Source organism: Podarcis vaucheri (genome assembly GCF_965113315.1).
Source record: "Podarcis vaucheri genome assembly, chromosome: 16".
NCBI classification, from domain to species: Eukaryota; Metazoa; Chordata; class Lepidosauria; order Squamata; family Lacertidae; genus Podarcis; species Podarcis vaucheri.
The window spans coordinates 12,232,569-12,256,211 of NC_138754.1; the positions used below are offsets into that span (position 1 = coordinate 12,232,569).

Here is a 23,643-nt window from a genome sequence, read left to right on the forward strand (position 1 = left end):
GGGAGCCGCCTAGAGTAGCTGGGAAAACTCAGCCAGATGGGTAGGGTATTAATAAATAATGATAATAATAATAATATTAATAATGATGATGATAATAATAATAATAATAATAATAATAATAATAATAATAATAATAATAATAATTTGCCTGTGATAGCGGTGGCTGCAGCTTTTTGGGTCTGGTGGGGCCCAAAGGCAGAGGAGCCCAACAGTAGGTGGTGCCAGAGTCAGTTACAGGCAGAGACAGAACCATGGGATTTGTAGAATTGGAAGGGACCACAAGGGTCCATGTGGGGCTCAAAGCTGTGACCCTGAAATTAAGAGTCTCCTCATGCTCTACCAACTGAGCTATAGATGGCTCAGTGTCTAGTTTTGCCGCCATGCTCCCCACTCCCTGCTCAGTTTTACAAGGGACAACACAGAGGTCTAGGGAGAGAAGACAAGAGCCTGTGCCACCCCACCCCACCTCGGACTAGATGTAAGAAGAAGGGGAAGGTGGGGGCTAAGTAAGGGCAGCTCAGGTTGGCGGGGTGCAAGCTTAAAACTGTGTACCTAGGTAGATAGATCAGGATCTACTGCAGTGGAGATGAGGGCATATGGGGCACTGCCCCACCAACATCGTCTGCCCTTAGCTAGCCCCCGCCTGCCTTCTTTCTTGCAGTCAATCCAGCGGGTGGTCCTGCCTGGCAGCTTCCTCCTCTGTAGTCTCAGTATTGCCCCATGTAGAACTCACCGGAGAGGGGGAGGAGGATGGGGGCAAAACTAGGATTATTTGGCTCTGCCTATCATTGGCTTTAGGGGACGCGGGTGGCACTGTGGGTTAAACCACAGAGCCTAGGACTTGCTGATCAGAAGGTCGGCGGTTCGAATCCCCACGACAGGGTGAGCTCCCGTTGCTCGGTCCCTGCTCCTGCCAACCTAGCAGTTCGAAAGCACGTCAAAGTGCAAGTAGATAAATAGGTACCGCTCCGGCGGGAAGGTAAACGGCGTTTCCATGCACTGCTCTGGTTCACCAGAAGCGACTTAGTCATGCTGGCCACATGACCCGGAAGCTGTACGCCAGCTCCCTCGGCCAATAAAGCGAGATGAGCACCAGAGTCAGCCACGACTGGACCTAATGGTCAGGGGTCCCTTTACCTTTTTATCATTGGCTCTGGTGCCCCCTGCTGTTGGCTTCCACACCACCAGACTCAATGAGCACCAGCCCAGACTGATCTCTGGGTTATGTGCCACAGGTCAGGCAGGGTTTCCAACTCTCAGTTGTTTTAAAAGCACATTTTACCTTTATACAGCAGGCTAGTTTCTATACATACTCTCTCTCACACACACACCATTTCTATCCTCTCCATGCAAGAAAGCAAGAAGCATTAGCAGAGTTCAAGGACACATTCCTGCCAAGCTGATTTGCAGCAGCCATCCAGGATTTTCAACTGGATTTCCCCCCGCTAGACTGACCTGAAAATGCCAGGGACTGAGACTGGGACCTTCTGCATGCAAAACAGATGCTCTGCCACTGAGCTACGGGCATTCCCTGAAGACATGGGAACATAGGAACAGCTCTTCCCTGTCGATGTAATATAACGCTACTTTAAATGTGAAACGTAGAAGGGACATCAGCCAAGGTGTTATGTTACCAAAGGCAAAATAAGTTGGCACCTTTGTGAGCTCCTCTCCCATTCCCTGGCAGTAAAAATGCACTACTACTAATAAATAAGAGTTTGCTGCTCTTTTGTGGCACGCTAAACCAGCCTCCTCACTCTCCCAAATGCTTGGGCCGGCCCTGCTTCTTTTGTGGGAAAATGATCTCACGCACCCCCTGCAACATCATGGTGCTAAACCAATGCGGCGTTTTGTGCTGTTCACATTCCACTCCCAGAAAGACTGGATTGATAAATAACCATAAACTTTATTTTTAAATACATTACTTAACTGCAACAATTCGGGCCCTTCACCCTTCATACGTATTACATACATCTATGGTTGCAGATGCTCAGACTCAGCCCCTCCCCACACCTGCTGTTCAAACTGGGTCACCTTCTTTAGAGGGTATTACATCACATGCTTCAAAATGCAGCGATCCAGTAGCCCTGCTGCAGTTGAGGGGAGGGAGAGTGCTCCTGATCATCTGGCTGAGTGGGGACCTGGATGTCTGCCCCAAATTCCTGTCCTGACAGCCCCACTGCTCATAGGAATCTGTGAACCCACCCAAATGACACCCTGTGCTTTGCATTCATTTAATGCCTCCCCTTCGTTCCAATAGGATGTTCACATCAGTTCAGGTTTGGAGAATCTGAGAGGGTGAGCCCTCTTCGTCCACAACATCACGATGGACGCTCAGGGGTTTGTTCCTCCTCACCCAGTGGCGGCCCTGAGAAAACCAAAACAAAAAAACACACAATGAATTGCAGAAGCTTTGTGGGGCAATGGGTGAGTCCATCTGGCTATTAACCAGAAGTCTGAGCCCACACAGGGATGGATGTGAGCAAGATTCCCTTCCAACTCCACAGTTCTAGGATTCCGTGAAAATATTTATTACAGCCTCGTATCCTTTTTTATTTTCTTGCTTTGATCTCTTCTTTTTCTCCTTTATTGTTGTTATTATTATTGCTTTATGTGTATTAGAAAATCTATCTATCTTCTTATACTTTTGATCCCTACCCCCTGCTCTAGGGTTCAGGGGCCTAAATTTGGTAAAAAATAAGGATTTATTTGTTATGAGCATCTCCTAACACATTCAGAAAACAGCAGTTGCAAAGGAACCACAAATTTCTTGCCAGAGGACCTGCTTTTCATGCTGGAGGTCCTAGGTTCCACCACCAGCACCTCCACTTAAAAGGATCCGGGCCTTTCCAGATTGTCACTATTCCCAAGTGAGAGATTCCATCACCTAACAGTGAATTCAGGTTACGCAACCAAAGCTGATTTGGAGGTCCTGAGCAAAAATAAGGCCCACTTTCCCAAAATGCAGACCTACCCATCCCTTTGCATAGGCTCTCCCATGGGCATAGCCAATATTTTTTTTTGTATTGATTTAGGGGGCAGGTGCCCCCCCCCGGCTATGCCCACGGGCTCTCCCCACCCCATCTCTCTCATCTCACCTCTCTCCTTGTCGCTCTTGGAAGTCTGGCTTGGAACTTCCCACTCTGCCGCAGCTTCTTCGACGGAACCCCCCAGCATTCCAAGACGGCGCTGGCGGAAGCGCTGGCGAGGGGTGTCCTGCTCTTCTCCTGGGCATTCCACCGCAGGCAGCCGTGAGCTCAGCCTATGGCGGCGGAAGGGCGTCTGTTGGCCATCCAAAACACTGAGGGTGCTGCTTGCTTTGCGGAGAGGGGCTGGTGAGCTGGGGGTGCTGGAAACTTTGAGGGGAGCGGGGTTAAGAGGAGAAAAGAGGCAAGTCAGGAGACAGCAGAGCTGGGCAGGTTGTGCCCCAAGAGAGAGAAGCCCCAAACCTCTCTGCAAGGCTCCATAATTAATAACCATTTGATTACTCACCCACCCTTCACAAGAAATTGAAATACAACACTAAAAGGCTTTTTAAAAACAACAATAAACACTTTGCTCCACAAATAAATCCTGCATCAAGAAAATTCTTCAACCTTGTTTACATTATGCCAATCTGTATAATGTTTTGTTAATCTGCATCATTTATTCTGCATTTCATATGATTTATTTTAAATTTTGTTTAAATATTCATAAGCTGCACTCCTATATAAAATTTCACAAGGTGGCATACGGGCTAAAAACATATTATTACAACAAAAAATGTCAAGAATTATTTATTTATTTAATTGTCGAAAAGAAGGAGCACCGAATATCTTAGCCTCCTGGGCTAGAAACTTGCACTGTCTGTTTAAAATAACTGAAAGCTACAATTTTTGGGAGGGTGAATTCTGATCACAACATAAAATTCCATGCTTGTGCGGTTATGATCCTGGAATAAAAGCATCTCTGCCTGTGGTCCTAATTCCTTTCTTCCATTCATTGATTGCCCTTTGGTCTAAAAACATTGCCAGGAGAGCTTACACAATTATAAAAAGGAAACAAAAATACCTTAAAACAGGCACAGGAAACCTGTGGGCCCTCCAGATGTTGTTGGACTCCAGCTCCTAGCAGTCCCAACCAACATGGCAGATGTCAGGGATGCTGGGAGTTGTAGTCCAACACCATTCTAGAGCAGGAGGGGGGATCCTTTTCAGCCTGAAGGCTGTATTCCCTTCCAGCAACCTGCTTGGAGCGGCGGGGGTCATGCCAGTGGTGTTTGGGGCCAAAAGCAAAAGTGGGGAGAGCAACAGATGTCAATCTTCCTTTATAATACATTAGGCTGCTTTACACACACCCATTCACACACCCTTCTCAGGCAAGCAGTAGGCATTATCAGAGTTCAAGGATACATTCCAGCCAGGCAAAACCATTCAAAGAGGGTTGTGGCCTGGACAGAGTTGTTGAGAGCCAGACAGAGAGGCCTGGAGGGCTGTGTTTGGCCCCTGGGACTGAGGTTCCTCCTCCCTGGTTCCAGAGAGCCACCACTTCTGCCCCCATGCCTTCAAATATACTAGTGAAAGCCGAGAGCGAAAACCTCTCCACTGCCCCTGCCACGGCTTTCTCCTCCCTTCCTTCACCTGTTCCATCAGCCCCACGTCCATCCTGCCCTGTTAGGCTCTCGCTGCTCCCAGCCCCCTCAGCCATGGGGCGCAGCTGCTCATGGGGGGCTTCCCGACGGTGTTTCACCAGCTTCCGTATTTTCTCAGCAATCCAGTTACTCTTCCTGTGAGGTAAAAAGCAGGTGAGATAAAAGAGTTGCGAAGAGGAAAGGAAAAGGTAAGCTAAAGGATGGGGTGTTTTGGTCAGTTAACAGGAAGGACCTTCTACACTCAGTGCATCCCTGGACTATGGAACTGGCTCTCTCAAGAAGTTGTAAGTGACAGTCACTAGTTTGGATGACTTTAAAATACAGCTACATCTACTAGTCACGATGGCTATATTATCTCTGGCATAATCAGAAGCTGTATCAGAGCCCCACAAGATTATCCTTGGAATAAGAGAGAATAAAGAATGGCCCTTTTTTAATCTGGTATGTGTTGGGAGGGTGAAGAATTAGCCAATTGGAGCATGCTTGTCACAAGCTCTGCTAGTGATATAAGAAAACATTGGGGTTAGCTTTTACAGCCCAACTCCCCATCAAGGGACCCAATATCATTGTAGGTCAGAGAAGAAAGAGTAGAGGCAAGAAACAATTGAAAAATGCAAGGCTGATCTTTGTTTTCTGTTGAAATAGAGTCCCCCCCCTGCCTTGCAAGGAGGCGAGAATCCAGAACAAAGGTATGTGGCAACTTTTAAAGACGTTAGAAATTACCCAACCCTCAGCCTAAAACCACTCAAAAGCATCATATGAGTGTCATAGAAAGAGGCGGGTCTACAACAGAAATTTGAGTGTGTCACTTGTCTCCTGTCTGTCAAGACACCTGATAATGCTTGCTGATTGCCTTTTCCTAGCCAGCCCGGCCCATTCTTTTGAAATGGTAAATATCTCAGTTCTTGAATCCATTGCCACAGGCCTACCCATTCTAGTGATAAGTTTATCTATTTGAAGGATTTGTAGGATTTTTAAGTGAAAAGAACTATTGGGAAATGTTTTTCCAAGATACTTCCTTCTACTCCATAGAAAATATTTGGGTTCATTAAGAGTCAAGATGGCTTCAGGATTGCTCTATGAACTCAAATAAAGTATTTATTTCCCCCCGGAAATATTTCCTAATTTTTGAAGGGTGAAGGATTCGTTTTCTGTGCGTGGGGTGGGTGGTGTCCGCTATGTGTGCACCTTAAAAATTTGTGTAGCACTAGGATTTAGAACAGAAGGTTGGGGAACCTGTCAATCCCTCCAGATTAGCTGTGCTGGAGGGGGCTGATGCATTAAGGGTTCTTATGAAGACCCCAGGGACTAGAAGTTGCCAAATTATTCTTGGACTTACTTGCCACGAGGAAGTGCTGGCTCCAGCACCCGGTACTGGTCCATGATCTTCTCCACCAGCTTCTGCTTCTCCCGACGCAGCTCGCCCAGTTTGTCTCTAAGGAGGAAACCGAGTGGGATTTAATGCCAAGGTCCTCCAGGCTGCAGGGGGTGCTGGAGGTGTTCAGGACAGCGCAGAAAACTTCAGAGGAGGCCCTTATGGAGTTCTTGTCTTGGATGTGCATGCATCTCCTAGAGCCACACAGCTATCAGCTACCCGATGTCACACACTTGCATCTGGCACTCAATTTAATCAGCACTGAAGGCAACCCACACTTGCAAAGAAACAATCAGGAACAACTCTCTAAGGGCTGTTCTTTTGCAGCTACAGTTTTAAATGACAAACGTGGAGGGAAATGGTCTTGTGGGCTAAATCAGGACCCCTGGTGGGCCAAATCTGACCATTGGCCTAGCGCTTTCCCATGCCTGCTTGGCAAATTGAATTTATTCATCAACTGATCAGCTCTATTCCTTTAATCAATAACTACCGTAGCTTTAGGTCTATTTCCACTTGTTTTAGTGGCATGCATTAATTTGGCATGTGGGCAAGAGGTTCCCCACAGATTTCATTCATACATCAATCAATCAGCTACAATTTATTCATTATACTTAGCACCTGTCTCTACTTGTTTCACAGGTGGGTTGTCTCCCACTCACAGGTACTGGCGCTGCTCCTCTTGGAAATGCTCCCGGCTCTCCATGCTGTGCTCCAGCAGGCGTCTGTTCTCCCGGCTTAGCACCTGAATCTCTTGAAGAAGGTGTCGGTTCTCCTCCTCCTGGTTCCCTTTCAGCTGGGCCAGCAGCTACGGGTTGTGGGAGGTGGGGAGAAAGAGCATCCCGTTAACGGGTGGAATTAACACCCACCTGTTAACAAACACACAATGCACAACACCCCACATGCTACCAACTCCACAAGCTGACTCAACTTGCTACGCTGGCACAGGGATTCTGCTGAAAAGGGAACTGCTCCTGTCATGTGTGAGGATGCTCACCTTTGTTGTGATGTCAGCACACCATTTCCTTGCCTCAGCTAGGAATGATGTGATGCAGGAATGCACCATGACAATGTGAGGGGTTTCTACGCTACTGAGGTGTGGACATGTCCTCTCCATCCCTCCATGTCTTTATTAGCAGTATATATATTGGATGTAAGCCCTCAAAAATCTAAATATTCAGACACATGCAACTTCATGCGGCCATCAAGACCCCTTTATATGGCCCTTGCAACTAGGCCCAGAGGCAAATTTAGGGCAGTGTGACCAGTTCCACTGCACTGGGCGCTGAACTCAGGGGGCGTAGCAGGGTGTTGCAACTATGGTAGTTAACTGAGCAGAATGGAAGGCAAAAGGCAATAGAGGTGCTGAATTTTGGCCTTGAATTTGGAAGACCAAAGCCTGCCCCTGCTAGGCCACGCCCACTCTCCAGGCCACTCCCCTTGCTGGTTCTGCTCTGCTCCTTCCTCAGTTTCATTTTTGTCTGCCTGGAATGTGCTCTTGCACTGTGACAATGCTTCTTGCTTGCCTATCTGCACGGAGGCTGGAGAGATGGGTGGCTGTAGAAACCACTGACTTCTGCATGGCTAGAATTGAGGCTACTGTACAAAGGGCAACAGCCCCGTCCATTAGTCCACCCATGTTTGCCCCAGCCCCACCCACACTAGGAATTCTAAGAAACCCCCAAATCAGTGCAGTTTTGAAAGGTTCAGTCCTCCATCTTGATTCAAAATGGCACCCACCCAGCTGTATCCAAACACAGGAAAACCTGCTCCCCGATCTCAGGAACCATCAATTTGAGATTTGGTTATAATCTAAGAGGTGTCCAAATGCAGAGAATGAACTACTTTTGAATAGAGGCATTCCCTCCTGTGGGTGAGACATTGGGGGATGCCTCTTTTTAAGAAGATGCTGGCTGTAACATATGCCTGCTTCACATGAAAGTAGCAAAAGGTATTCCCACATATTATAACCAGCATTCTCAGTGGTTACAGTCAAGGTACAGCTTTCCCACTTGATCTGCTGCAGACATGGACTAGGCCAGAAGATGTGTGTGATGTATAAGGGGAGGGGATAGGGAAGGTATCCTTACTTCACACTGGGTGCTCAGGCGCCCTAGCGCCGTGTCCAGTTGCTGGTTCTGCTCCTTCAGGGCGTTGCTCTCAGCCTCCAGCCTCGCATGCTCCAGCTGTAGGCTGGTCACCCGGTTCTTCATTCCTTGAAGCTCTCCCTGGAGGTCGTCCCGTTCACGTTCTGTCCGGCCCAATGCCTGCTTCACCCTGGGGAATAATAGAATCATGCAATTGTAGAGTTAGAAGGGACCCCAAGGGTCATCTAGTCCAACCCCTGCAATGCAGGACTCTTTGCCCTACGTGGGGCTTGAACCCACCACCCTGAGATTGAGTCGCATGCTCTACCAACTGAGCTATCCCAGAGTAGATGGCTGGGAGTGTCACAGAGTGCTTGCCGTGTACAAAGGAGGTCCTTGTCCCCTTGGCTTATCCAGTGGTGGGGAAACTCAGGTCTGGGGGCCAAATGTGGCCACCCAGGCCTCTCTATCTGGCCATCGGGACTGTCCCCAGGCCACGGTCTGCGCTGGCCCTGCTTCCCACCTTCCGGGGACACATTTTGTCCAGGGACAGATTTGTAAATCGGGGGACGGTCCCCAAGAAACGGGGATGTCTGGTAACCATACCCTAGTACCAAGCTCACCCCATTTCCTCAATACTGCGCAGGTGTAAATAAAAGATGGTGGTCAAACAGGTCACCTGATATCATTAGGCACTCCGGCAATTGACAGGTGGGCAGCTACACCCACCTATCTAACTTGGCCAGTGAGGGTGAAGGGGGAAAGAGCTTGGCCTGCCAGCCAGATCCAGTTGTCCACTGCTACATAATAAGTATCGGCAGGTTTGGGGCATGCCCACAAGGGCTGGCTCCCACCTTCACCCCTGGCAGACACACCCTCCTTACCGCTCATGCTCCTCCTCGAGGTGCCCATGCAGTGCTGCCAGCTCCCGGTGCTGTCGTTCAGCTTCCTCCAGCCGCTCCTTTTGCCCCCGAAGTGCTTCCTCCCGCTGCTCAAGGCCAGTTTTCTGCCCCAGCAGCTCACTGTGCCTGCGGGAGGAGAAGGCTGGGTTTGACTTAGGCAGATGTGCTATTTAGGAAAAGGCCTTGTGCTCCCCGCAAAATGAAAAACACTGGGGGTTATGTTGCTTCTTGTTATTTCTGCTCAGCACTCTGGTTCCAAAGAAATCATTCTCTCACGTTCTCCTAAGGCGTGGGGAATCTGTGGCCCTACAGATGCTGTTAGGACTACAACTCCCATCATCCCCTGCTGGCTGAAGGGGGCTGATGGGAGTTCAACAGGTTCTCCATCTCTGTTCTCAGGGGATTACACAAATTCATGGAGGATAAGGCTATCAGCGGCTACCTGTTATTCATAATGATAGGTTATAAATATAATGAACACGTAGTGTTGCCTGTGGTTTAGAGCAAGGATGAGGAACTTCAGGACCAGGGGCCCCATGCGGCCCTCCAGACATCTATATCTGGCCCTCAGGACTCTCTACACAAGCCACACCTCCTCTCCAGTATTGCTCCACCCCCTCCTCAAGGACATTTCCCCAGCTGGAATGTCTCCTCAAACTGTGATAAATTGGCACATCTAGAATATAGCTGACTGTATGGAGGTAAAAGTCACATAGTTCAATCCACTTTTGGCTCATCACTGGCCCTAACCTGCCTCACAGGTGAGGATAAAATGGGGAGAGGAAGAACCACATACATCACCTCAAACTCCTTGGACGAAAGGTGGGATATAAATGTAATAGAGAAATAAATAGAAATAGACCCCCTCCCCCACACACCAACAACTTACAGATTCCCTGTCCCAGATTTACCTGCCCTGCAGGTCACGGTGTTCCTGCTCCAGGCTACGCAGCGCCCCCTTGAGGCTGGCATGTTTCCCCAGCAACCCCTCCAGGTCAGATCCCTGCCTCTCGTGCAGCACCGTCAGGCGGTCGTGATCACGCAGGAGGGCATCGTAGCGCCCCCGCCACTCCTCCCTCTCCTGCTGGGCACCCCGGGCTTCTGCCTCCAGGACAGACAGCCTCTGCCGCAGCTCCAGGAGCTGGGATTCCAGTAGTGTCTTCTGGGAACGCAGAGAAGCTGCCTCCACCTGCCAGGATTGCAACAGAGATATGAGAGCCAGAGAGAGAGAGACAGGCACATTGTAAGCTCCTTGGGGCAGGGAGATTTAATCAATCCAATGACAATTGCTCATACAATCCTGAACAAGTAAATTCAGCTGATTCACTCTCTGTTAAGTATATATAGAATAGCAACCGTAGGCTACGTTCACAGCATACATTTAAAGCATATTTCCCTCCCCAAAGAATCACAGGAACTACAGTTTGCCCCATCAGCTAGCAGAGGGAGGAAGAACAGGACGCCATTCGGGATTATCATGGAGACACTTTCAGTTACAACTGAAAAATGGATAGTTGGAAGTCACTTTTATTCATATTTCTTCTCTGTTGCTTTTTGCTTTTATTATACTCATTTCTTTGCTCCGCTCCCCCTCCTTTTAGCCTGAGAGTGAAAGACATGTTGGATTTTCTGCTTGAATCCAAGCCTGTGGCTATGGGAGAAGCAAGACTTTCTGAGGTGTTAATGCTGTGAGCCCCACCATCGTGGGCTCAGGCTGCATATATGTGTAAATAAACCATATATAATAAAGATATGTCTCCAATATACATAATTCCAAAGGAAATACAAACCCTGGGTAAGCGCCTGGACCTCCTGGAATCTTGCACAGCTTGAAGACAGGGGTGGTGTGCGGCATTATTATTACCATTGATTTTTTAATCGTCTTCTAAACAACTGGCTCACGCCAATTTTCACATGAAGTAATTAAGAACAATTTAAAATGCAAAAAAGTGGATACATTCAGAACAAAACCCTGTCTAAGTAGACGCTTGTGGTGAAGACCCATTTATTCGGCTGGGAAAGCCTGTTGGAACCAAATTGTATTCAGTTGCTTCCAGAAAGTGCAGGTAGTGGCTTACCTGTTTTATCACGACAGGGATGCTATTCCACAGAACCGAGGCAGCCACCCTAAAAGCCCCACTCCAAGTTACTACAGAGGGAGCTTCTGAGATCTTTGGAACTTGCAGCAGAAATTAACCCACAGGCAGCAGCATCTACTAGGTGTGTAATATATAAGTCAAGGGTCTTCCTGTGCTCCATGGACTTGAGAAGGTGGGAAGACCTGGATCCGTGTTCCCAGGAATCAGCTCCCATCCCAGGGGCAGAAGAGGCAGGGGTGCTTACCTGCAGTGCGCTGTTCTGAGCCTGCCACCTCCCGCTTTCCTCCTTCGCATCGGAGCTTTGGCCCCGCAGCCCCAGCAGCGCCACCTGCAGGCTGCTGACTTGCGAGTCCAGCTGGGCGAGACGCTCGGTTAGTGCCGATTTCTCGGCCTGCAGAACGGCGTTCTGTAAAGGCAGCACCCGGGTGAAATTGGTATGGGGTAGCAAAGTTGGAAGGCCTTCCACAGGTGATCTCCCCAAAGACATATAGCACTGGACCTCGACCAGCATCCACCGATCTGGGGCCCTCCAGAGGTTTTGTACCGCAACTCCCGTCGTAGCCGTCTGCTCACCTTGCGTTCCACTTCAATGAGTCTCGCACTCAGGGCCTCGTTTCTGGCATTAGCCTGGAGTGGCAATGGGCCTGGGTTATGTTCACTCTGTCCCTCCTGGGTCACAGACGGCTCCTCCAAAGGAACAATAAAGCCACTCTTTGCCTGGGGAGAGAAAACAAAAGTCTAGTTTTGGGGAACACTAACCTCTGTGCCTGAGGGGAATTGCACTGCAGTGGTTGAGGCCTGGGCTCAGGCCCAGCCGATACCCACACACAACATCCTCAGGAGCTGCCAGGGCTCCATAACTGGGCCATCGATTGCCCCCAGGTAGACTATCTGAACTTGGCAGCTGTGTATCATTTCAGTTTCCTACAATGATCCCATGACAAGGGCATTGAGGGATATTGAAATGGTGGCTCCAAACCACCCAGCACACTAAAACCACAGAATGCCGTCTCTCCTTAGGGCAAGGATGGGCAAACTTTTTCAGAATGAGGGCCACATTCTCTTCTGGGCAACCTTCTAAAGGCCACATGCCTTTGGTGGGAGGGGCCAGGAGCAAAAGTGGGCGGAGCAATGAATGTAAATTTTCCCTTTGTACAGTAGGCTAGTTTCTACACACTCTCTCACACACATCCAGGGAAGCTAAGAAGCATTATCAGAGTTCAAGGACACATTCCAGCCAGGCAAAAGCACTCAAGGAAGGCATGAAACAAGGCCGGTGAGGCGTGTGGCTGGGAGAATGAATGTGGCTGAGGAGACGGTGTTGTCAGAGGAAAGCCATGAGGGCCAAATATAGGGGCCCGGAGGGCCACATTTGTCCCCTGGGACTGACATTCTTCACCCCAGCTGTAAAGGTAAAGGTAAAGGTACCCCTGCCCAAACGGGCCAGTCTTGACAGACTCTGGGGTTTGTGCGCCCATCTCACATCTATTGGCCGGGGGCCAGCGCTGTCCGGGGACACTTCCGGGTCACGTGGCCAGCGTGACAACGCTGCTCTGGCGAGCCAGAGCCGCACACGGAACGCCGTTTACCTTCCCGCTGGTAAGCGGTACCTATTTATCTACTTGCCCCCGGGGGTGCTTTCGAACTGCTAGGTGGGCAGGCGCTGGGACCGAGCAGCGGGAGCGCACCCCGCCGCGGGGATTCGAACCCCAGCTGTAGGGTCCCCTCAAACCTAGAATGAGCCTTGCCCGGGCTACACGTGAGACAAAACAAGGTGGTAACAAGAGGTAAAATAGATTGCACCACTTCAGACTGTAGGTGGCAGGCTCACATTTTTTAATGCTAACCTGCACTGAAGATGTATTCAAAAGTAGCTTTCCCCTCTTGTGGTGGTACAGTCTACGCTTCTGAAGTCAGGACACTACCACCTCATTCTGTTGCTGGGCATGAGCCCAGACGTGCCCTGATGAAAGGACACCTTTCCAAGTTCTCACCTGATGGTTGTTTGTGTGTTGCTGATTGAGGGCACGTAGTTCCTCAAGCTGCCTCTTGAGTGCGCTGTTTTCCTCCTCCAGTTCCATCATCTTCCCATTAGTAGGTCTCTTTTGGTTTTCCTCACTATAATGCCAGGAAGACAGGAAACATACATTAATCCCAGGGCTTGCCAACATGGTACCCTCCAGACATGGGGTATACATTTCCCATCGTCCCCAGCCAGCATGGCCAATAGCCAGAGATGATGGAAGTTGTAGTCCAAAATTCCCTTCAGCCCAGTCAGGACAGCCAATAGCTAGGGATAATGGGAGTTTTAGTCCAAAACATCTGGAAGACACCCTGCATTAATTATTATTATTATTATTAGGGCTTTTTTTTCAACAAGCAGGGAGCCACTGCAGAAAAGGCCCATTCTCATGTTGCCACACTCTTGTCCAGAGGGCCTCAGAGGATCATCACAGCATCGAGGTCGGTTCATATGGGGAGAAGCGTATGAGGCATACTAGTTTCACTTATTCAGACAAGGGATAATCCACAGCTGTCCTCTTCAGAAATTGGCTGGGAGAATTCTGGCCTGGTATGCAAAGAATTCTGGACAGTTGAAAACCCTAGCTTAAATTGTGCCACCACTCGGTAACCGACCTGTGGTGCTTCTGCCTGCTTTGCATCCCAGCCTGTGGACTCTCTTCCTTCTTCAGCAGCTGCTCCTTCAGCTGAGCCAAGACGGCTTCCCTCTCCTTCCCCTTTGCCTTCTCCCTCTGGAGCTCCTGCAACAATTGGCATCATTTGAAGGGTGAGAAATCGAGGGGGTTTGGGTTCTTTGAAGCAGTTTCTTTGCACTGTTCACTGATCCCTTACAATGCATACCTGTCACCTTATGTCTACGGTTCAAATGTATTGTTATTTTAATATGTTGTAGTTTCTACATCAACACTACTGTTATTATTATTAAATGGGCTAGGGGTAAGTGAGGTTAGGACTGAGGCCTAAAAAACATCCTCACTTTGTCGATTAGGTTTATTCAATCCGGCCCTGAGCCCTGGATTAGCTGCAGAGAACAAGGGCGTGGAGTTCCACCCACCCAAATTGTTGCGAAGCTGGTTTGTGAAATAGGACAGCTCATAGTTATACGGAACTCACTCCCACAGGAGACACTGATGGCCATTAATTTAGATGCCTTGAAAGAGGATTAGACAAATTAGCAGAGAAGACAATTTATCGAGGGTTACTAGCCATGATGTGTATGCTGTGCCTCTACAGTCAGAAGCAGTGATGCTTCTCAATACCAGTTGCTGGAAACAGCAGGCGGGGAGAGTGCTCTTGTCCGTGGGACATGCTTGCGAGTTTCCCACAGGTGTCTGGTTGGCCACTGTGGGAACAGGATACTGGACTAGATGGGCCATGGCAGTGGCGTAGCGTGGGTTGTCAGAACCCGGGGCAAGGCAAGTAATTTGCGCCCCTAACCCGTGGATTTGCGCCCCCTAACCCGTGGATTTGCGCCCCCTAACCCGTGGATTTGCGCCCCCTAACCCTAACCCCCAGATGTTGCGCCCGGTGCGGCCGGCCCCCCCTGCACCCCCCACGCTACGCCACTGGGCCATGGGCATGATCCAGCTGGCTCTTCTCACATATCTATGTTCTTAACAATGCGTCAAGCAGTGGTATTTCATAACAAAGTGCAGGATATAATATGCATTTTGGACAACAGTTGTGTGAACACAGATTAAAAAGCCAGGACCGGAAGCAAAGCGAGCGCACGGTAAACACAGCCCTATTTGCCCACATTATTTTGCAAAAGGATCAGCAACAAGCAAAGCTCCGTCTGTGGTCCACCAGAAAGTGGTACAATTAATCTACTTGGCTTTATTTTATAAAGCCTCTGTGGCTGTTCTTGTCCTGTAGTGCCCTCTAGCGGGCAAAGCCAAACGATAAAACACTTACGGTAACATATGCAATCAAAGTATTTTAAACTGGCAGGAAACAATGCCAGGGAAATTTGGAGAAATGTTGTGTGTATGGCGTGCACAACAATAAGGCGGCTACTTACACACTGCCAGAGAAGAGGAGCACACAGATCTCCATGCAGTTTGCATGTGCTAACTTGCTTGTATCAATAGATGCATATTGAGAAATAATCTCACTGTAGCAGGGAACATGACTGACCAGAGTACACACCATCTATTTAAAGCATTGTTATCCCACTTTTAACACGCACGCCTTTGCCCTAAAGAATCCTGGGAACTGTAGTTTGTTATGAGTCCTGGGAATTGTGGCTTTGTGAGGGTAAAACACAGTTTCCAGGATTCTAGAGGGGAGGGGGAGCCATTTGTTGTGCGGATGTGACCATTGGGGGTAGAGACAAGCACCAGGACGTTCTCAGCGGATGTCTGGGAGCTGCCATTTAAATTTTCCCACAGCGTCCCAGACCAAGTGGATATTGTGGGGTACTTAAAAGGCAGCCTGATGGGGCAAGGATTTGGTTTTTTTACTTACTTACTTAACTTACGGCATTTACACCTGTTCCTTTAACTTTTGTTTAAGGAGCCTCAGGGAGAGGCTTGATCCCAGCTCTTACGTTCATACTTGCTTGACCCACAAAACATATCCCGTTTCTCTTTTACCTCCTCCAGGAGGGCGGAAGCCTTTTGCTTGGCGTCCATTTCCTTCCTCAGGTTTGCTTCCTTCTGCTCCAGCTCCCCGCAACGCTGGGCGGCCTCCCTCAGGCTGCTGACCTCCGCCGCCTGCTGCCGGCTCTGGGCCTGGAGGTGGACGAGGCGCAGGCTCTGAGCCGCCAAGGCCTCCTCCTGGGCCTGCGCCTGGGCCTGGAGGCGCCGGCTGTCTTTCTCCAGCTGCCGCCGCAGGCTCTCGGCCTGGCTCACCATTTCCTCCAGAGCCGCCTTCTCGGCCTCCGCCTGAGCCAGAGTCACCTTGTGCTGCTCCAGGCCGCGCTGCAGGGCCTCCAGCTCCCGCCGGGCCTCGCCCAGCTCCTCCTCCGCCTGCCGGGCCTTCTGGGCCAGCCGGGCCCCCTGCAGCCGCTCGCCTTGGAGGCTCTGCCGGGCTTCCCTCAGCTCCAGCTCGGCTTGGGTGGCGGCGGCCTGCAAGGCCTGGGATCCGGCCCGCAGCGCTTCCTGCTCCCGCTCCAGGGCCTGGGCCTCCTCCACCAGGCGCTCCGTCTCCGAGCGCCACCCCTCGCGCTCTCGCTCTCGCTTCTCCAGGAGGTCCTGCAGGCTCCTCAGCCGCTCTTCCAAGCCCGACACGCGCTGCGACTCCGCTTCCCGCAGCTTTTCGGCCTCCCTCAGAGAAGTCCGGGCTTCCAGCAAGGCCGCCTCCGTCCCCGACCCAAGAGCCTCGCTCTCTTGCTTCGGGCCCTGGCTTTCCCGCCTTTCCGGGGCCAAGGCCTCGCTCTCTCGCCGCTTCTGGGCCTCTGGCAAATGTCCTCCAGGGTCCGAGGCCTGCTCGCTTGCCTCTGACCGCACCTCGCTTTGCAGCGCTTTGAGCTAGACAGGGCACATCAAAGGACAAAATTTATTAGCACAGTGGGACTGCCAACCATTTCGGGCCAGTGGGCACGCTTGGCATTTTGCTAAAGGGCTGTGGGTGCCTGCCACAAAATGGCTGCCGTTAAGGTGTGGCACAGCACAAAGTGGCAGCTCTGGTACACACAGGAACTGAGCAGGAACAGTCTATTGTGCATCGTGTATTTCTGAGATACTGGTGGGCATGTCAGTGCCCATGAAAGCTGCAATGGCAACCCCTGTTAGTGTGCCACCTGGAAATTGTCCCGATCCCCATCCCTGTCTTTAAGAAACAACTCTCCCCATATTCCACCCCCCTTGCCCCACCATGCCTGAAGATCAGCTAGGGGACGCCCCGTTTTGTGGGCCTCTTTTATCAGAAACTCAGGTGATGGGCAGGGCCTTTTCTGCTGTGGCACCTTCTGTACTTAAGTCTCTGTCAGTGGAAGCCCACTGCCACTGATTTGCATCAACTTCTCAGGAAACAAAGCGTTCAGGGTGTTGGTTGTCCAAATTATCAGAGGGAACAGGAAACTGTCAATGTGTCTGGGGTTAAATGTCATGTTCTCGAGGGACAGGAGGAGCTTTCTGAAGGAGCAGGGACTGTCTTGTTTTAGTTGATTATAGGTACAGTGCTCTGGGAGGCTTTTCGGCTGAAGAGCAGGGTACCACATGCTCTAAATAAATACCTCTCCATCAAGGGCTGCGTTCTTTGGTTCCAAACTCCTAGACTTGCTGGGATCCTCCAGGGCCTGCTGAAGCCTCCTGCGCAGATCCTGATTCTCCCTCTCCAGGGTCAGCAACCGACCAATGTCCTCTTTCACCTCATCACTCAAGAGAATAGGCCTTTCAGAAGGACCTAGAGAAGCAGATGAAGGGGGGGGGGAATACATTTCTGCCTCTAGAATGACTCTGAGGATCTTGCTAGAAAATGGAAAGGCAAGGCCACACTCACCACCTGGGGCCCAGTCACCTTCTAGTTCTTCCGCACGGAGAATGTTGATGGGCTCCGCTAAACTTCGCCTCAGCTGCCTCTCAAGAGCCATGTTTTCTCTTAGAAGCTCCTCCGTCTGCTGGTAGAGCTGGTCCCGTTCCTGTGCACAGAGTCTATGCTTAAATTTCATGGCGCTGTACAGTATTTCATGGACATCAATTTGTTGCTAAATTTCATGCTGCAGTTCCAGTCACCTCACCACAAAGAGTTGGAAAAGGTTCAGGAAAGGGCAACAAAAAATGATCAAGGAGATTGAGTGACATCCCCATCAGGAAAAGTTATGACATTTGGTGCATTTTAGTTTAGTCCTCCCTGATGAGTTCTACAAGGGGCAACACAAGGTTTTAAGTTGTGAACCGCGGATGGAGGGCGGTGTACAATTTCAATTAGCAACAACAACAACACAGAGATTAAGGAGGAGGAAGCTGACAGGCACTGCCACCCTTCAGACTGGATGTAAACAAGAAGGCAGGCAGGTGGAGGATTGAGGGCAGAGCAAAATAATAATAATAATCTTATTATTTATACCCCGCCCATCTGGCTGTGTTTCCCCAGCCACTCTGGCCTGCTTACAGCACATTAAAAATTGTAAAACATTAGACATGAAAAAATTCCCATACAGGGTTGCCTTCAGATGTCTTCTAAAAGTCAGATAGTTGTTTATTTCCTTGACATCTGATGGGAGGGCGTTCCACAGGGTGGTTGAAAGTTGGGGGGGGGCATTGCCTCATTTGCCCATATGGAGCAGCTTCCCCTGGGTCTCTCACCTCTTGGGCCTCGTTCAGGTAGCTTTGCAGGTGCAACTTCTCCTTCTCCAGCTGGCTCAGGTGCTTCCCCCGGGCGCGAGCAGCCTCCAGCTGTCCTTCCAGCATGGCCTTTGTCTCCAGCAAGGCCTGGGAAAACTCACGCTCCTCCTGCCCATCCAAAGCAGCTCATCAAACACCACAGCCAGATCTAGGTTTGGGGACCCTTCTTCCGCCCTGTGTCAGTGCCTCCCCCGCTGCCCATGCCACTCAGGTAGACTTAGCTGGCAGGGGCAAGCGACAATAAAGCTCCAGGCAGCTCCCAGTGAGAGTCTGGGAGCCACCATTTTAAATACCCGCAGTGCCCTTGGCAGAGCTTTACTCCTGGGTAGGGGTGAGGCACAGTGGCGTAGTGTGGGTTCTCGGCACCCGGGGCAAGGCAAGTAATTTGCGCCCCCTAACCCGGGGCAAGGCAAGTAATTTGCGCCCCCTAACCTGTGGATTTTAGCACTCGAGTCTCTTCCGCCCCCCCAGATGTTGCGCCAGGTGCAGCAGGCCCCCCTGCACCCCCCACGCTACGCCACTGCTCCCACCACAAGTCTTCAGGACAGCCATCCGAAGGCTGGCGCGGGGAGAAGGTCTCTCCACCCCACCGCCAGGCTTCGGAGGAGGTCCGAGGACAGTGGGGTTCCTGCTTCCTCGAGGAGGGCCGGCCAAACGCGCCCCCCCAAATGTTGCGCCTGGTGCGGCCGGCACCCCTGGCACCCCCCACGCTACGCCACTGGTGAGGCATTTGTTCAGCATCAGGGCTGCATCCTCTTCGGGGCAACTTTTCGGGGCCAAAGAGTAAGTGGTCAGAGCACTGAATGCAAATGTTGCCTTCATAGAGTAGGTTAGTTTCTATGCACATGCATAGTCCCTCTTCCTGGGAAACTTTGGGAATTGTCATTCCACAAGGGGAATAGGGGATTGCCTACCAATTCTCCACACCCTTAACACACTACACTTCCCAGAATTCTTCGGGGGAAGCCATGTTGAAAGTGGCATTGTAGTGATTTAAATGTGTGGTGTGAATGTGGCTGAAAGGACACACACACACACCCTTTCGATAACTGATCACTGGCCAGTTGTCAACCTTACCTTCAGCTGGACACGGCACTGCTCCAAGGCAGGCAGCCGCTCTCTCAGGGCTGCCAGCTCCGCCTGAAGCCGCTCTGTCCGCAAGGCCTTCTCTCGCAAGGCGTCCAGCTCATCCCGGTACAGCCCAGACAGGCGGGCCTCGCCTACCAGTGCCCGGTTCTGGTGAAAGCAGGAGAACAAGTTAGAAATAAGTGGCATGGTGAGTGGCAGGTGAATTAGGCACAAGGAGGCAAAGGTGTATGGATAAGCCACCTGGGGTTGTTTGGACGCAGGGTCCCAAGAAATGCTATTTTGTCCCTGCCAGAGCTGCAGCCTCGCAGGGAGAGGACTGGGGAGAGAGCTGGAAACCTCAGGTCTATTCTACGCTGTGGTTTGTCTATGTGGCACCCACAGATGCCAGTGTGCCTCCCAGTACCTCCTATGGCACCCACAAAACATCTAACCAAATATCCCCTTTAAAATCCACAATACATATTCTTCCTACTCAGTTTGCACTGACTCAGCCTCTCCTTCATTGAACACGTCCCCTTAAGCATGCCCACATTTCATTGGATGCCAGGACTGGATCCTCCACCTTCCTTTCCATTCAGAAGAGAAGTGCAAAGAAAGCTTCTCTCTCTCTGTAGGTGGTGGTGGCAGATGCAGGCGCCTTTTCTACCATCGATGGGGCAGCCGATGGAGGGGCATGCCTACACCATTTGGTTCTCCTCACCCTCTTTTTCCTGTCCCGTAAGACATACCATCCAACTTTTCCCATGTCACAATCTTGACAACCATATGTCAGGAGTGCTCTGATGGTGTTTCCTGCTTGGCAGGGGGTTGGACTCAATGGCCTTTGTGGTCTCTTCCAACTCTATGATTCTTGCCCCCCAAAAGCACTTTTTCATAGCCCGAGAGTGAGCAAAATTGCGGCACCCAAAATGGCCGCCACGATCTTGCACGGAAAAACAGGATGTCCCATTTTCAGGACACCTGGTGGGTACATTAAGATGGGGCAGTCATTATGCCATGCCCCACAGCCGCCTTTTTACGCTATGCTGCACCATGCCCCACAACAGCCATTTTGTGACTGGTGCTCACAGCGCTTTCTTCAATATTTAATATGTGCCCAGTGCTCTCACTCATCCTGCCCTCAATAAGGTTGCCAACTTCTCCAGGCCTCATCCCTAAATGGTCAGCTTTTGTTTATTAAAACAAGGGAGACAGGGAAAGAAGGCACCAGGAGTTACTCCCGCTGGGCTTTTCCCACTGCCCTTCCCATCACAATACCAGCTATCACCAGCTGCCCTGAGGGAAGGATGCCACCACCTGCTCCTGTTCCAGCTGAGTTGCCCCCTTCACATCTCCCACCAGCTGCCCAGTGTGAAGGACCCCAGTGGCCTGTTATATTTTGGTATCATTTACTACAAGCGTAATAATGTCTTTTGATGTAAGCCACCTCGGAAGGATGTGGTTTTGGAAAGGCAGGAAGTTATTTACTGAAAGTATTTATAACCCTCTCTGCAGCAGGGAAAGGAGGGGGGAAAGGGTTCTTAGAAGTGGCTTGCAGTGACCAATAACAAGCAGTTTTCAAGCTTGTGATCTAAAAGACACGACACACAAGGAAAAGGGGAGGGGAGGGAGGAGGAGGAGGAGGAAAATCAAACCCAGGCACCAGTTCTTAATTACAAAATTCCGGCTTCCTGCAGTTGTTCTGGACTGGATGTTGGATGGGGCCCGGCTGGTCTCCCCCCTTGCCATGAAGCTCTTTCTGGGAGGCAGGGGGTGCAGCCTCCCAGAGGCCCTTGATTCTGTGGCCAATAGCATAAGCCAGAGTGTGCACCTTCAGCTCCTCAGTGCCAGGACAACTCCAGCCTCCTGCGTGGCTTTTTTAGCAGTACCTCCTGCCGCATCTTTTGAAGCTGCCCCTCCAAATCCTTCCGTTCATCCTCTTGATCTAACAGCTCCTCCATCTTCTCTTCCCTGGGGGTAGGGAAACAGCACAGTTTTGTTTTGTTTATTTATTAATAAATAAAAATATGAGTTTTTATTTTGCAAACGTTCTAAGAGGAAAACCATACGTCAGATTTTTGGGTGAGTTAATGAGCTGGATTGCGTATTACCACTCCAATGCCACCGTGACCACAAATCATCATAAATGCACAACAGAATTGATAGACGTCTGGAAAGAGCTCAGAGTAATCAACTAAACACTGTGCCCCCAGCATAGAAATAGGAGTCAGCCACATTTTTTTCAAATAAAGAAAACATTGTTCAGAACTTACATCAGATACCCCAAAATGTTCATAGGAGATAAAAGGGTCCTGTTTATGCCCTTGCAGAGTTAGGTGGGGAAATTGAAGTGGGAGAATAAAATCCAACCCCCCTATCTTCTCTAGAACTGCTTTGGCCCCCATTGTTTTTTATGCCCCACAGATGCCCACCCCCATGCTTGACTTTTTTTTAGATGTCTGCCCCACTTCCACTCACAGCTCGTGCTGCAGACGCCGCACCTGGGCCCGAGATTCAGCAAGCTGCACCCCAAGATGTTGACGGTGGCCCTCCAGGGGGGTGACTAGGGGGCGTTCCTGTTCTTGCTGCAGCTCCCACAATTTCTGTAGAGGGAGATAGAGTAAAGGATGAAGCCATGTGGGTAGAGTGTGGCAGGCAAATGTGGCCCTCCAGGCCTGTTCATCAGGCCCTTGGGACTCTCCCCAGTCAACACCACTCCCTGAGTGTTTTTGCCTGGCTGGAATGTGTCCTTGAACTCTGGTCATGCCTTCTGCATGTGTGGATGGAAGTTAGAGGGAGTGTGCCCCCAGTCATGGCTAGATTCAGGGTGTCATGATGCTGAAACAGATCCCAGGGCATCTCTGGGCTCAGGTGTGGGAATTAGAACCACACACAGCCCATTGCATCCCCCACCTCCAAGCCTGCGTCTCGCTCGTGAACCAGCTCTTGAATCCGAGACACCACGTTTTGGAGCAACTGTTCCGTTTCGGGGGGTCCCAGTTCCTTCCACTGCAGCCTCACCATGTTCTTGGGCTCCTGGGTCACCTGGGAAGGAGAGGAAGTTGTGCATGAGAACATGCTGCGGCACTGACTTCTTATATGAGACACACAAGAGTTGCCTCAGGGGATAAACTAAATAAGGTTATGGGCATCTGGTGAAGACATCCCTGCCCTGTCGCTGGCGTAAAAAATATCAACTTGAAATGCAGCAGGACGGCTGAAGTATAGGTGGATTCCCATGAGACAAGACACAGCAAGAACAGCAAGAACCTTTAAAAGGTAAAGGTACCCCTGCCCGTACAGGCCAGTCTTGCCAGACTCTAGGGTTGTGCGCTCATCTCACTCTATAGGCCGGGAGCCAGCGCTGTCCGCAGACACTTCCGAGTCACGTGGCCAGCATGACAAGCTGCATCTGGCGAGCCAGCGCAGCACAAGGAACGCTGTTTACCTTCCCGCTGGTAAGCGGTCCCTATTACTCTACTTGCACCCGGGGGTGCTTTCGAACTGCTAGGTTGGCAGGCGCTGGGACTGAACGACGGTAGCGCACCCCGCCGCGGGGATTCGAACCGCCGACCATGTGATCGGCAAGTCCTAAGAACCTTTATTGAACTACATAACTGGGAAACGGGCAAAGCAACTGCTTATATACATTCCTGAAAGCCTGGGCCACTCCCACTCCCAACGTGACTGGCTGTCTAAACTTCCAAGCTGCAAATCACAACTCAGAGTTCAAGGGCCAATGGGAGAGGCCCAAATCCTGAAATGTTCTGTGATTGGACATCATGTATCGAATCAGAACACAGGAGCTCAGAATCCTTAGTACAGACTCAAGCTCAGGCAAACACAGACCACTGAATACATAACAGCGGTGAAGGAGGGAATGGTGACAACCTCACTCACTATGTTTCAACCAATGGGTGTATACATATAGCCAGTGATTACTTCCATAGCTGTCAACCTTCCCTTTTTTGTGGGAAATTCCCTTATTTCAGCGCTGCTTCCCGCTGCTATCCCGGATCATTAGATATCCATTAGACTGTCTCCGGGACAGGTGAGGCTGCTGATCCCTTATTTTTAAATCTGAAAGTTGACAGCTATGCTGCTGATCCCTTATTTTCAAGGCTTCTGATCCCTTCTTTTCAAATCTGAAAGTGGACAGCTATGGCTTACCTCAC

At 50.5% G+C, this 23,643-nt stretch overlaps 1 protein-coding gene across 5 annotated transcripts in view; it reads right to left on the bottom strand.

Annotated features, from left to right (window-relative positions):
- Window positions 1-1,886: 1,886 nt before the first annotated feature.
- CCDC88B (coiled-coil domain containing 88B) overlaps window positions 1,887-23,643 on the bottom strand; it is a 36,055-nt gene continuing 14,298 nt past the window's right edge. For 3 of the 5 annotated variants that reach the window (XM_082202036.1, XM_082202037.1, XM_082202038.1), the window contains 20 exons: window positions 22,382-22,513; window positions 21,947-22,071; window positions 21,358-21,439; window positions 19,478-19,636; window positions 18,362-18,508; window positions 17,556-17,694; window positions 17,290-17,459; window positions 15,707-16,582; window positions 13,728-13,852; window positions 13,085-13,208; window positions 11,664-11,807; window positions 11,335-11,496; window positions 9,903-10,180; window positions 8,974-9,117; window positions 8,093-8,279; window positions 6,665-6,810; window positions 5,970-6,065; window positions 4,620-4,765; window positions 3,099-3,356; window positions 1,887-2,368 (listed from right to left, as the gene is read on the bottom strand). In XM_082202036.1, coding sequence (XP_082058162.1) covers window positions 2,322-2,368; window positions 3,099-3,356; window positions 4,620-4,765; window positions 5,970-6,065; window positions 6,665-6,810; window positions 8,093-8,279; window positions 8,974-9,117; window positions 9,903-10,180; window positions 11,335-11,496; window positions 11,664-11,807; window positions 13,085-13,208; window positions 13,728-13,852; window positions 15,707-16,582; window positions 17,290-17,459; window positions 17,556-17,694; window positions 18,362-18,508; window positions 19,478-19,636; window positions 21,358-21,439; window positions 21,947-22,071; window positions 22,382-22,513 — 3,687 coding nt within the window. In that variant the 3' untranslated portion in view covers window positions 1,887-2,321. Of the gene's footprint in view, window positions 2,369-3,098; window positions 3,357-4,619; window positions 4,766-5,969; window positions 6,066-6,664; window positions 6,811-8,092; window positions 8,280-8,973; window positions 9,118-9,902; window positions 10,181-11,334; window positions 11,497-11,663; window positions 11,808-13,084; window positions 13,209-13,727; window positions 13,853-15,706; window positions 16,583-17,289; window positions 17,460-17,555; window positions 17,695-18,361; window positions 18,509-19,477; window positions 19,637-21,357; window positions 21,440-21,946; window positions 22,074-22,381; window positions 22,514-23,643 lie in introns of those variants that run through there. The other 2 variants (XM_082202040.1, XM_082202039.1) reach the window with 2 other exon arrangements.